We start from the raw sequence: 14,958 nt of genomic DNA, 5'->3' as shown, positions 1-14,958 counted from the left end.
CCAAAAAAAAAAAAAAATAAGCTGAGCGTGGTGGCACGTGCATGGTGGCACATGCCGGTAATCCCAGCTACTCGGGAGGCTGAGGCAGGAGAATCGCTTGAACCTGGGAGGTGTAGGTTGTGAGCTGAGATCTCACTGCCTCAGCAGCAACAGTGAAACTCTGTCTCCAATATATATATATATAGACCATAATGTGATATCAGTCAGCCTAGTCTTTGTTAGCACTCCTGGATTTTTTTTGTCTTATTGTGAAGTGATTTTTGTTTTACTTACCTTTTCTTTTAGACTGCTAGGTGGAAAGTTACCTCTAAGGAAGCTCTGCAGAGAATCAGTGAATACTCTGAAGCCGCAATTACAATCAGAGGAACATACTTCCCTCCTGGCAAAGAACCCAAGGAGGGCGAGCGGAAGATTTACTTGGCAATTGAAAGTATGTGCTGTTGGTTCTGTTTCAGTCTTGAGTTTAGATGAAGGTTGATGTAGGTGTAATAGATGCAAAGAGAATGTGAGGTCAATTCTAGAGAGAACTGAAAGTAAGGAACACCTTTGAAAAAAAAATTTCATGTCATTTGAGGTCTTTATTTAGAAGTTTAGTACATATGCAAAAGTAAATGATCTGTTTGTGAGACTCAGTTTTGACAAATCAAATTTGAAAATTAAAAGAAAACGACATTTTGAGGACTGACCTTTTTATGCTTAGGAATATTCTGGCCTAAATTTAGGTTGGAATGTAAATCAACTATATTAATCCACTCAATGGATGTTTATCTAGGCAAATACTGCCTGTGAAATTTTGCTCATGAAAGTTTATACCTTTAACAAAATAACAAGTTTTAATGACATAACCTAATGGTTACAAATAGTACATTATTTCATTATCTAAGAGCAATCAGGGTTTTCCTTCTTTTTTTTTTTTTTTTGAGATGAAGTCTTGCTCTGTTGCCCAGGCTGGAGTGCTGTGGTGCTATCTTGGCTTACTGCAACCTCCCCCTCCCAGGTTCAAGTGATTCTTCTGCCTCAGCCTCCCAAGTGGATGGGACTGCAGGCGCCCGCCACGATGCCGGGCTAAGTTTTGTATTTTTAGTAGAGATGGGGTTTTACCATATTGGCCAGGCTGGTCTCACGAACTCCTGACCTTTGATACACCCGCCTCGGCCTCCCAAAGTGCTGGGATTACAGGCGTGAGCCACCATACCTGGCCAGTTCTTAACTTTATTTCATACATTCATGAATGAATTTATTCCAGAGGCAATTTCCACTTTTAATTATTTTGTCACCCAGGCTGGAGTGCAGTGGCACAGTCTCAGCTCACTTCAGCCTCAACCTCCTGGGCTCAAGTGATCCTCTCACCTCAGCACTTCCAAGTAAGACTACAGGGACGTGTTACCACATCTAGCTAATTTTTTTGTATTTTTTGTAGAGAAGGAGTTTTGTTATGTTGCCCAGGCTGGTCTTGAACTCCTGAGCCCAAGTGACCCGCTTCCCCTCAGCCTCCCAAAGTGTTAAGATTACGGGCATGAACCAATGCACCCAGCCTATTTTATTTTTTCTGATGTGTTACTCTGTTGCACAGTAGGACACCCTGTCACACTTTATTTTTTCCCTGAGACTCATTCTTGCTCTGTTGCCCAGAGCTGGAGTGCAATGATGCAATCTTGGCTCACTGCAACCTTTGCCTCCTGGGTTCAAGCAGTTTTCCTGTCTCAGCCTCCCAAGTAGCTGGGATTACAGGTGCACATCACCACACACAGCTAATTTTTGTATTTTTAGTAGACACAGGGTTTCACCATGTTGGCCAGGCTGGTCTTGAACTCCTGACTTCAGGTGATCTACCCACCTTGGCCATCCAGAGTGCTGGGCTTACAGGCATGAGCCACTGTACCTGGCCAAGTATTTTCTTAGTGGTTACCCAGTGGATTGCAATTAACATCTTTTTTTTTTTTTTTGAGACAAGTATCTCTCTGTTGCCAGGCTGGAGTGCAGTGGCATGATCTCAGCTCACTGCAACCTCTGCCTCCCGGGTTCAAGCAATTCTCTTGCCTTGGCTTTGTGAGTAGCTGGGACTACAGGCGTGTGCCACCATGCCCAACTAATTTGTTTTTATTATTTTTTATTTTTTATTTTTTATTTTTAGTAAAGATGGTCTTTCACCATGTTGGCCGGGATGGTCTCAATCTCCTAACTTCATGATTCACCCGCCTCAGCCTCCCAAAGTTCTGGGATTACAGGTGTGAGTCACTGCACCTGGCCAATTTTACCTTTAAAAAATTCTTTTTAGCCTTCATTTTGGAAGAATAGTTTTCTAGCCATAGAATTCTTGCTTGATAGTTTTGATTTGTTTTCCTATTGGTACTTTGAATGTCATTCCATTGTCTTCTGGCCTCCATGAATTCTGAAAAGAAATCTGATGTTAATCTCATTGAGGATCCCTTGTAAGTGATAGGTTGCTTTTCCAGAATTATCTTTTTTTTTTTTTTTTTTTGAGACGGAGTTTTGCTCTTGTTACCCAGGCTGGAGTGCAATGGCGCGATCTCGGCTCACCGCAGCCTCCGCCTCCTGGGTTCAGGCAATTCTCCTGCCTCAGCCTCCTGAGTAGCTGGGATTACAGGCACGCGCCACCATGCCCAGCTAATTTTTTGTATTTTTAGTAGAGACGGGGGTTTCACCATGTTGACCAGGATGGTCTCGATCTCTCGACCTTGTGATCCACCCGCCTCGGCCTCCCAAAGTGCTGGGATTACAAGCTTGAGTCACCACGCCCAGCCCAGAATTATCTTTTGATATTTTTATTTTGTGCTTCTGCGTGGGTCTCCTGGAGGGTTTTAGGTTTTGTTTTAGATTTTTGGGTATGTATATATACATATTTTTCATCGAATTTGGGGGTTTTTGTTAATTCTTCATCTGTTCTTTCTGCTCCTTTGTATCTCCTCTGAAACTCATGTTGTGCATATGTTGTTGAAATTGATGGTGTCTCACAGGTCTCTTAAGCTTTATTCATTTTTCTTCATTACTTATTTTTTTCCTGCATTCTCTGACTTGATCACAATTGACCTACCTTCAAGTTAGTCATTCTTTCTTTTGTCTCATCAAATCTGCTGCCAAACTCTTCTAATGAATTTTTCATTTTAGTAATTGTGCTTTTCAACTCCAGAGTTTCTTTGATTTCTTTATTTCTCGTATTATCTATTTAGTTGGACATCATTTTCATGGTTTTCTTTAGTTCTTTATCTGTGGTTTTCTTTAGCTATTTGAGTATGTTTAAAATAGTTGATTTAAAATCTTAGTCTAATAAGTGTAATACCTTGATTTATTTTATTTTATTTTATTTTATAAAGACGGGGTTTCACCATGTTGGTCAAGCTGGTCTTGAACTCCCGACCTCAGGTGATGTACTCGCCTTGGTGTCCAAAGTGCTTGAATTACAGGCGTAAGCCACTGCTCCTGGCCTAATACCTTAATTTCTTTAGGGACAGTTTCTGTTTATTTTTTCCTGTAATCAGGTCATACTTTATTGTTTTTTTTATTTGTTTTGTTTTTGTTTGTTTTTTGCATGCTTCTTAGTTTTTTGTTGAAAACTGGACATTTTGAATATTATCGTGTAATTGGTAATCAGATTTTCCCCACTCCCTATTGTTTGTTGCTGCTGCTTATTGTTGTTCAGTGACATTTCTGAACCATTGTTTTAGTAGTCTCTATTCTTTTTCATATGTGGCTACTGATGTCAGCTAGTCATTAACTCTAGCTTTTGCTTTGTGCTTGCACAGTCTGAGGTCAGCAGAGATGAGAGCTTAGGGCCTTCTCAGGTCTTTTCTGAGCATGTGCCCAGCCCTGATTGTACACATGGCCTTTTAGATTCCAGTGAATGTGAGAGCTTTACAAAGCCTTTACTCCCCAAAGCATTTACTTCTCTAGCCTGTCCTCCTACAGCTTTTGGTTGTCCTTTGCCCCAGCTATTGTTCCTTTCCCAAGGATAATGTCTACTGCATTTGCATTTTGACAAATACTTTCCTGACCTCTCTAGTATCAGCTCTGGGAGAGTTCTGAGTTAGGTGGGATAAAGGCAAGCCCTTTGAGTCTGTCTTTCAGGGAGCCATCAATCAGGTCAAAACAAGCAACCACTTTTTTTTGTTGTTGATAATAAGGTTCATTTTGGTACCAGGAATGTGGGCTGTTCAAGGTTGTGAGTGGGGAGTAGGTGGGAGTCAAAGAGACGGGGTCAAGGTAAGTTGAAAGGCTGATGAAATACTCTGTTACTGAGATTGAACTTTTTTTTTCCCTCTATGAGTAAGTTTTTTTCTGGTTGATGTAAATTTTTGGTTAGTTTCCAGAGCTCAAATAAAGTTGATTTTGACAAGTTTTGCAAGTTTACTCCTTCTTTCTGTGGAGGGATAGACTTGTGTAGTTCCTTGCTCTGCCATTTTTGCTGATGTCACTTTATTAGACTTTTTGACCTAAGAGTGAATTATGGCAAAGATGAAACTCAAATACAGCTTTTATGTTTTACGTATTTTTGCGACTCTACCATTGCGTCATGGTAAGTTTCATACAAATTTTTATTTATTTTTTTTATTTTTTTTTATTTTTATTTTTTGAGACGGAGTTTCACTCTTGTTACCCAGGCTGGAGTGCAATGGCGCGATCTCGGTTCACCGCAACCTCCGCCTCCTGGGCTCAGGCAATTCTCCTGCCTCAGCCTCCTGAGTAGCTGGGATTACAGGCACGAGCCACCATGTCCAGCTAATTTTTTTGTATTTTTAGTAGAGACGGGGTTTCACCATGTTGACCAGGACGGTCTCGATCTCTCGACCTCGTGATCCACCCGCCTCGGCCTCCCAAAGTGCTGGGATTACAGGCTTGAGCCACCGCGCCCGGCCTCATACATATTTTTAAATGGCATACAAAGGATGTGTGTCCAGAACTAGGCAAACAACACTTTTTTTTTTTCATGTTTGTGACTATGAGAAACTGACTTAGATCTATTTATTTCATGTCAGGTTTTATAAAATGTCATCATTTTGTGTATCCTGAAATACTTTTGGTCTGCCAGTGACCCAGTGTGTTTCTAAATCATGTGACACTGTTTCTTATTACATAGTAAAATGAGGGTTGCTGACCCCTGGGTCTTCAAGCAGGGAACACTAAGCTGATACATTTCTGTAGTTGGATCTGGACAGGTCTTTGCTACTGTGTTAATTAGATCATGCAGGATAAACAACAATGACAGAGGAATGCAATGATAAAACTTTTTGTGTACATGAAGTCAGACTTTTATTGACTGCTTGAATACATGGGTATCATTTAAGGAAAATCAATATTTTAACTGCTTACCTTATAAAGAGGTAAATCAGAGACATGGTTATTTGCTTTGAAAAAGGATTCTTTTTGTAATTCATTTGTTAATTTAAATGCAGTGTTTGCTTGGTATGGTATAATTAATATGTCAAATTTCAATTTATATGTAACTTTATCAGAATACATCTTTACTATCAAGTGATGTGAAGTGAGATATTCACTGATTCCACAGCTTCCTTGTACTTTTTCTTTCATACAGAACCGTTTTGGTCATTTGTCTCCACTGTAAATTTACACTCAGGAAATAACATCTAATTTTTATAATGATCTAAGCAAGTCTCCCCAGTAAAAAGGCAACTTTGTTGAAAACAAATCCTAAGAATAATCTAGAAATATAATGATACTGGCTGGGCACAGTGGCTCACCCCTGTAATCCCAGCACTTTGGGAGGCCGAAGCTGATGGATCACAAGGTCAGGATCTTCAAGACCAACCTTGCCAACATGGTGAAACCCCATCTCTACTAAAAATACAAAAATTAGCCGGGTGTGGTGGCATGCACCTGTAATCCCAGCTACTCAGGAGGCTGAGGCAGGAGAATTGCTTGAAACCAGAAGGCAGAGGTTGCAAATGAGCTGGGATCATGCCACTGCACTCCAGCCTGGGCAACAAGAGCAAAACTTTTGTTTCAAAAAAGAAAGAAAGAAATATAATGATACTGAATAAGAGCTAGGTAATTTAAATGATCTAAAGCTTTCAGAATTTTCAGAGGTAATTAGTTTTTTTTTTTTTTTTTAAGGATCATTTAGTTTTCGAAGCTCCAAACTCAACTAAACACTAACAGGATGAAAACAGGTGTTGCTAGGTGGAGGGAGCCTAGTGTCATCTGTTTCTAGTTCTGTAATTGGAGGGTCCCCACTGCCTGGCTGGCTCCTTGGAGGCTCTGTTAGGCTCAGCAGCTCCAGGCCTCCCACCAGGCAGAGGGAAGGAGAACAGGAAGGTCTTACATGCCTAGTCAGCCTGTGTAATTTATATAGCCTATTCTGTGACCCTCTCTTTTTACTAGTGGAGAATACCTTAAAAGCAGCCAGGAATTATTTTAGGACCAATGAAAGGAAATGCCCTTTTTTTCATGGCTGCTTATAAACATATGTAACCTATTACAAGAAGTTATGTAAGTCAAAGTTTAAACTGGTCCAAATTGGGCTCTGACTAAAGTATGAAAATTAATTTTCCAGTTAGATCTAGGTGAGAGTGTCATTTTCCTTCTTTTTAAAGTTGCACGAAAGTATCAGCAAGCTTCACACCGACTCATGATAAGCAACGTGTTTTCCTCCCAGATTTCATTTTTGTTATAATTTTCAGTCTTACTTGTCTCTTAATTTTCTGTTTCTCTTCCCTTCCATCACTCACCTTCCCCATATAGTTTTAAAATGTTGTGGTTAGTGGCTAGTGGAGGTATAGGATTTAAATTAGGTGCGTTTCTATGACTTCACAGCCATACCCTTGGCCTTTTACTTCCTGTTGTGAAACTGTTTCTGTCTCTCTCTCTGTCTCCATCTCTGTCTCTCTCTGGGGACAGAAAAGTTACTCACTTCTAATATGAGGTGAAATTTTCTAATTTATTATAAATTCGTTCCTTCATTTGTATGTTTTTTTTTAAATATACAAAAGGATAAAAATGTAGCTCTCTACATTGCAAACCCAGTTCTCTTTTTATTCTTAGACATTTCAATCTTTAATCTTCTTTGATTCGGCTCTTTTACTCTTCTCAGTGTGCAACATAGTGCCTGTCTGTACTTATGTACTCCCTGGCACTGTCCGTTTGCTCCAGATTCTGCCCAGTCTACCCTTGATGGCTCTCTAATCTTTGCCAGTTCTAAACTTGTAGTCCATATTTCCATTGGCCTCATTTATATTCCTATCTGGATGTCTGAAGAGCATCTCAACTACAGCAATTTTAGATTAAATTTCACCTATTATCACTGTCTGAAACACTTATTTTTCCTCCTGGAGTCAATATATTCTTTATTACTTCTAACTCAAGTTTTTTCACTTGCTAGCCAGCTCTTAACATCTTAATTTGTTTATCTTTTTCACTGTTCACATCCCATCAGAAAAAAAAAAAATCTTCTCTGTTCTACCTCAAAAATGTGCTCTTGTGATGGTATAAATACAATGTTGTCAGAGCACTAAGGAAAAAAAACACTTAACTCTGCCTGGAAAAGTCAGGAAAAGCTTCCTAGAAGTGGTATTTAAAAGTGATTTTAGCAAACTACTTCCTATTCATCCTGTTGTAGTATCTTTACAGGTTTGTTTTTCTAGTAGTCTGAAAGATTTTAAAGAGCATGAATTTTTTTTTTTTATATATTAAATCTCTTACAGTATGTGAGAGGTGGGTGCTTGATGTTTATGGAATTAATAACTGAATGAATGTCTGCAGCCCACCTCATCCAGTCAGCTGTCTTGCCATGTTCGTTCACATTTTTTTTTCAACACACTTCCCTTACTCTTCAGTAATTAAGCATGCTTGTCTTAACTCTGTACCATTATACATGCAATTCCCTTTGCAAAATACTCTCCCTGGTGTGTCTCCTCCCTCCACTTTGCTAGTCCTCCTTTCATTTTAAAGATTTTGTTCAGATGACACCTTTCTGAAACATTTGCATACTTCAATGAACATATAAATGTCTAATAAATACTTGCTAAATGAATAAATCAAGGAGGTTATATTTTCCTTTAGCCTTCTTACTATCTTCCGGACAAATTGCTAATAGTCTTTATTCCACTCTTTTTAATCACCATGCTAGGAGCTCTTAACACAATAATGTGACCTCAGTGGTTACATTTGAAACTCTAAAAGTAATCAAAATAATAAGCTGCCATTATATAATGTGGGTAATGTTCCACCAGGCATTAAATGGCTATCTTTTTTTTTTTTTTTTTTTTGAGATGGAGTTTCGCTCTTGTTACCCAGGTTGGAATGCAATGGCGCGATCTCGGCTCACTGCAACCTCCACCTCCTGGGTTCAGGCAATTCTCCTGCCTCAGCCTCCTGAGTAGCTGGGATTACAGGCACGCACCACTATGCCCAGCTAGTTTTTTGTATTTTTAGTAGAGACGGGGTTTCACCATGTTGACCAGGATGGTCTCGATCTCTTGACCTCGTGATCCACCCGCCTCGGCCTCCCAAAGTGCTGGGATTACAGGCTTGAGCCACCGCGCCCGGCCTTAAATGGCTATCTTGGCAGGCAGTACAATGTTTCTGAAAGTCACCTACAGTGTTTCTTCCTGGACCTCCATGATGTGGGTAAACAGTGTAATTTTAGTAATGTGAGTAACATGCTTTCCACTCAATCACCAGGTGCCAATGAACTGGCTGTGCAGAAAGCAAAGGCAGAAATCACCCGGCTCATAAAAGAAGAACTGATCCGGCTGGTGAGTGAAAACCTTAAAGTTTTATTTGTTTTGTTTTAATAAGTGTTTTATTGAAATAGAATATTAATTTCAATAGATAAGTACTCAAATCTTAAACATATATAGTTTGATGAATTTTCACAAAGTAATAAGCATACCAGTGTAATCACTACCCAGATCAAGAAATAAAGAACATTGCTAATATTCCAGAAGTCTTCTCTCTCTCCCTCTCTTTTTTTTTTTTTGAGACAGAGTCTTACACTGTCACCCAGCCTGGAGTGCAGTGGCATGATCTCAGCTTACTGCAGCCTCCTCCTTCTGGGCTCAAGTGATTCTCCTGCCTCAGCCTCCTGAGTAGCTGGGTTTACAGGCACCCACCATCACACTTGGCTCATTTTTTGCATTTTTGGTAGAGATAGGGGTTTCACCACGTTGGACAGGCTGGTCTCAAACTCCTGACCTTGTGGTCTGCTGGCCTCAGACTCCCAAAGTGCTGCGATTACAGGCTTGAGCCACCGCACCTGGCCCCATATTATGAATTTTAAAATCATAGATGAGTTTTTCCTATTTTTGAACTCCACATAAGTGGAATTATGTGTTTGCACCTTTTGTATCTAGTTTCTTTCACTCAACATTTTGAGGAGATCAGTCCATGTTATTGCATGTAGCAATAATTAATTCATTTTCATGGCCATATAATATTTATATGAATATACAACAATTATATTTATATATTTGATTTGGGGGCTACTCTTTGTTTTTTATGAATAACGCTTCTATGAACATTATTCCCTGTGTGTTTGGTATATATTAGCATGATTTTTTTTCTTGAGTATGTACCTTGGAGTAGAATTGTTAATTATAGGTTAGGTATTGCTAGTTTTTCAAAGAGTTTACATCAATTCACACTCAATCCAACAGTATATGAAAATTCCAGTTGTTCTAAATATTTGCCAACGCATAGTGTTGTCAGTGTCTTTAAACTTTAGCAATGACTTAATTTGATTTTGGAAAAAGCAGCCATTTACAGACTGCCTTTCCAGAGGAGGCAGACATGTCCCTGTGTCTTTAGGGACTCTTCCTACAGTTTGTACATTGGGATGAGGGCCCTTTGGAAGGAAACCTTGCTTTTTCTTTAAGTGTAATTCTGAGAGCTTTTCTAAAATTCCCCTCACAGAGCATTGTTTTTTTAGAGGGGTAGGTTTAGTAGTTTAATGAAAAGAGGGTTGACAAAACAGAAGTAAAACACATGTTAAATCATGTGCGTAAGACTTTTTCACCAAGCAGTGATAGAAAAGTATCTTATGCCCATAGGTGCTACCACCATTAAGTTGATTCAAAATGTTGTTAAGGAATGGTTGAGTGAACAGAGAAATCATTAGTTATTAAATAGTTTTTCCTTTATCAGTACAATAATATTAACATTTTAAATTTTAAATAACCAGTAGTTTTATAAGTTGGCAAAGGAAATGATCTTAAATATTACCCTTTTTTTTTTTTTTTTGGCTTCCTCTGATGATGTGTCTTTTATTTCCTATTACAGCAAAATTCATATCAACCAACAAATAAAGGAAGATACAAAGTCCTATAAACATCCAGAAAAAATATTTTTACCTGTGCTGCTCTGTGATATGTGTGACAGTTGGTGGCTGCAGTTTACAATATATTGTAAATTAAGATTTTAAAAATTCTATCTTGCTGATTTTTTTAAAATGTGAAAAACTAGTATTTGGTAAAGAAATCTGTCCGTAAGTACCCCTACAATCAATCAAACTATATTTAAAGCCGGCCTGTTTTCAGAGTATGATGTCCTTTAATGTAAACTTAAATACAAATATTATAAATGTCCGGGTAATATTCTAGAGGTTTAAAAAATGGAAATATTTGAACTTTCTATTGAAGACAATAAAGTACACAAGTCGTTAAGGGGTTATTCACTTTATCCTGTACTTTCAATGAAATTATGATCATTTCCTAAGAAAAGGTAAAATTCACTCATATTTTGTGTCCCCGCCTTGAGCTTAAATGTTATATGACTTTTTGAAACAATATGAACTCGATTTAAGAATGTTATAATAGAAGTTTTACAAAATAGGTTGAGAGTTTTTGTTTCCATTTTTGTCATCATAAATGGGCAAAAAGTATTGGACTAATTTTGGTTTTTATACAAGTAAAGATTTAATAGTATAAGGTGTTTTTGCATTTCTTTACACTGAGTGTAAAACTCTGCTAAGAGTTTTAGTATTTACTATTAGTTTCACCTCACAGCTTTGGCTCCATACCTTGCTCCTCTTTTATAATCTTCCTTAAAAGAAAGAGTGTAGCCTATAAATATTAAATATGATACCTTTTCTTTCCAGAAAATGTTTGTATACATGTTATATGTACCAATATCCTACAACTTTTAATCTGATTTTTCTTCAGGATTATTGAGTAGGCTGTGAATTTTCTTTCTTAAAAATTGTAAAACATAATGGTACCCTCGTTTTAAACTTAGATGTCTTCATCTTAGTGAAATTTAGTTCACAAGGAATCATAAATTATATTTTTGAGGCTGGGTGCAGTGGCTCATACCTGTAATCCCAGCACTTTGGGAGGCTGAAGTGGGCGGATCACTTGAGATCGGGAATTCAAGACCAGCCTGGACAACATGGCGAAACCCTGTCTCTACTAAAAATACAAAAATTAGCTGGGCATGGTGGTGGGCGCCTGTAATCCCAGCTACTCTAGAGGCTGAGGCAGGAGAATCTCAGCCGAGATCACACCACTGCACTCCAGTCTGGGCAACGGGCTCCTTCCTCAAAAAAATAAATAAATTGAATTTTTGAGCCCTCAAGAGATAGTTCCTGAATATTCTGATTTAAATTATTATAATTGGATTACCTAATGTTCTTTTCAAGACTCCTGATATATTCATGTTATTGTCACTTTTCAAAAAAGGAATTTTTTCAGGCATTAAATAGATACAGTTGGCCTTCCATATCCAAGGGTTTCACACCCACAGATTAAACCAACCACAAATCAAAAATAGTCAGAAAAAAAAAAAAAAAAAGAAAAAAAATCATCTAAGTTTAAAAACATATAGTTTAACAGCCGTAAAACAGTTTTACTGTAACATTTACATTGTGTTAGGTATTTTAAGTAATTTAAAGATGATTTAAAGTATACAGGCGGATGTGCATAGGTTATATGCAGATAGCAAGCTGTTTCATATAAGAGGCTTGAACATCCATGGATTTTGGTACAGAGGAGGGGTTTGTTTAAGGGGTGTTCTGGAATCAGTCCCCCTCAGATACCAAAGGATGACTGTAATTTCTTAAATGAAGAGACTTTCATTCCTTAAATATTCTTGACTTACAGTTTTTTAAAAAGAAAAAATCAAAGCATACTATAGTTGTTAAATCATTTTAGGCCAGGCGCGGTGGCTCACACCTGTAATCCCAGCACTTTGGGAAGCTGAGGCGGGTGGATCACGAGGTCAAGAGATCGAGACCATCCAGGCCAACATGGTGAAACCCCGTCTCTACTAAAAAATACAAAAAATTAGCTGGGCGTGGTGGCACGAGCCTGTAATTCCAGCTACTCGGGAGGCTGAGGCAGGAGAATTGCTTGAACACGGGAGGCGGAGGTTGCAGTGAGCCATGATTGTGCCACTGCACTCCAGCCTGGCACCTGGTGACAGAGTAAGACTCTGTCTCAAAAAAAAAAAAAAGCAAATCATTTTAGTAGTATATTCAGTGGCTGAGGTGATAGGGAGTATTAATCATTTCTTCAATATAAAGTTATTCTTCCTGAAAAACTAAGATACACCTGGGAAGTATTCTTGGATCATTCACACATCCAGTTAATTTCTTGAAGGAAGAAAACAGACAAAAGACATGTAAAAACAAACCATTTACTGTAAAATTCCAGGAATTGTGGGCTCATTCTCTCTCGCTAGTTTATTTATTTGCTTATCTTTATCACTTAGTGGTAGTTTGTTTTCTTTGGTAGAATATATGACAGTCCCACATTGATGATAATTGGTGCTCCCTTCGACCAACTGGGTCACTTTGGAGATTCAGTTTTACATCATTTTAGTATTTTCTTTGTGTTTGTATATCAGTAGTGATGAGCCACTGATAAAATTTTGCTCTAAAATAAACATATTACTTTGTTAGTACTTTTTTAGTGTCACACTGACTTTTAAAATTTGAATGATGTACAGACTTTGTTTTTTTAATGCAATATGAATATTTGCTCATGTTTTCTAAATTCCTTATAAAATAAAATTAATTCGATCTGCACTTACTTAAAAATATCTTTCCTCAAATGCTTTTTCCTCTGTTTCTCTAATTTTGTTTATATTGGTAGATATGTCAGAGAAGTATTATACTCTGTGTTTTTATTTTAAAAACTCTAGCAACTTATTATGCAAAATATTTATAATTCTGTTCTGAAAATGTCTTACTAAAAAAGGCTCTTAAGTCTTTTATGTTCATTGTATTTAGTGTAAGACATATACAGGTGGAATAATAGGTTCATTTGCCAGTTGGGGTTTTGCCACAGTAACACTCGGTCTTACAAAATAGATATGTAGAGTGAAAGAATAATAAAGTTCTCCCTCACTCCTTTTGGACATTTTACTATTTGATATATTTCATATCTCATTGGCTTTGTTGGTATACACAATGCATATGAGACTGCTAATCTTTCTTTTGAGTCAGGCAGTTCCTATGTATAAAGAGTTGGGTTTGTTTGTTTTAAAGAACTGGCTATTGAATACTTAGGATTTATAAATCCCATTTAGCTAGCTGTGGAGTCAGCTTCAGAGTAACACAGCAGAATCCTGAGACTCACAGACTAGAAAGGAAAATCGCCAAAGTTGTAACTCAGCTGTTTCTGACCTCTTTTTACTATTGGTGCCATGCTTCGATTTATAAAGCCATCAGCTGAAGTCTTTTAGTGACAGATTTGCATATTGTTTAAAATAGGAGGTTGGGGGGAAATTGTTGTCTAAATGAAGTCTAGAATAAATAGCTGTACTTAGTAAAATGTGCCATTTTGCTGCTTTATAGGTCATACTAAGTTTTTTTCTTTTCTTCTTTTTTTGCAAGGGGGAGGGGACGGAATTTCACTCTCACCCAGGCTGGAGTGCAGAGGTGTAATCTCAGTTCACTGCAACCTCCACCTCCCAGATTCAAGTGATTGTCCTGCCTCCACCTCCAGAATAGCTAGGATTACAGGCACCCACCACCATGCCTGGTGAATTTGTATTTTTAATTTGTTTTTTTTTGAGACGGAATTTCACCCTTGTTACCCAGGCTGGAGTGCAATGGCGCGATCTCGGCTCACCGCAACCTCCGCCTCCTGGGTTCAGGCAATTCTCCTGCCTCAGCCTCCTGAGTAGCTGGGATTACAGGCACGTGCCACCATGCCCAGCTAATTTTTTGCACTTTTAGTAGAGACGGGGTTTCACCATGTTGACCAGGTTGGTCTCGATCTCTCGACCTCGTGATCCACCCGCCTCGGCCTCCCAAAGTGCTGGGATTACAGGCTTGAGCCACCGCGCCCGGCCTTAATTTGTATTTTTATAGTAGAGATGAGATTTCACCATGTTGACCGGGCTGGTCCTGAACTCTGGACCTCAGGTGATCTACCCGCCTCAGCGTCCCAAAGTGCTGGGATTACAGGAGTGAGCCACCATGCCCAGCCAGAACATGCTAAGTTCTTAAAGCAGGCAAGAGTTCTGAGTGGCTAGCCCAATGTGGACCATTCAAATACCCCTTCACTTTTTGAGTCTAGAGCTGTCATATCTTCACATTGTGGTACACAGTTTTACATATGAATAGGAATCTACTGGCATTTTCTCATGCCTTCTGCTTCTGGCATAAAACACTGAAGTTTTTAAAAAGGTGCATGTATGTATATTTATATGTGTTAAGTATCAGGAGTGAGAGAATAAATGTGTGTAGAGGGGTGAGGGAGAGTCTTAACTATCTAGTTCGGGTGCAGCCATCAGCAAACAAACTTATTGGAGTGAGACACTTGGAGTGTACGAACATCTTACATACTGGTGAATAAGACATCTGCTGTACTCTTAGATCAGCTCTCTGGAGCTAAAGACAGCTACATTTCCTTTTATCAGGTAAAAATTCCCTTATATGTTGACTGTTATGGATATTTGAAGGCCTTCTAAAAATATACATAAATTGATAATTTTTCTCAGGCAGGGGTCCAAGTAGGAATGCGAAGCGAAAGTGTAAAGGTA

At 38.5% G+C, this 14,958-nt stretch overlaps 1 protein-coding gene across 2 annotated transcripts in view; it reads left to right on the top strand.

Moving 5' to 3' along the window:
* Window positions 1-11,786, top strand: part of DDX46 (DEAD-box helicase 46) — an 80,417-nt gene extending 68,631 nt beyond the window's left edge. For both annotated transcript variants that reach the window (XM_039469101.2, XM_039469098.2), the window contains exons 21-23: window positions 286-430; window positions 8,656-8,729; window positions 10,252-11,786. In XM_039469101.2, coding sequence (XP_039325035.1) covers window positions 286-430; window positions 8,656-8,729; window positions 10,252-10,299 — 267 coding nt within the window. In that variant the 3' untranslated portion in view covers window positions 10,300-11,786. The remainder of the gene's footprint in view (window positions 1-285; window positions 431-8,655; window positions 8,730-10,251) is intronic.
* Window positions 11,787-14,958: the final 3,172 nt, after the last annotated feature.

The sequence above is a fragment of the Saimiri boliviensis genome, chromosome 1 (assembly GCF_048565385.1).
Source record: "Saimiri boliviensis isolate mSaiBol1 chromosome 1, mSaiBol1.pri, whole genome shotgun sequence".
NCBI lineage: Eukaryota > Metazoa > Chordata > Mammalia > Primates > Cebidae > Saimiri > Saimiri boliviensis.
This window is presented reverse-complemented; position numbering and strand designations above follow the sequence as displayed.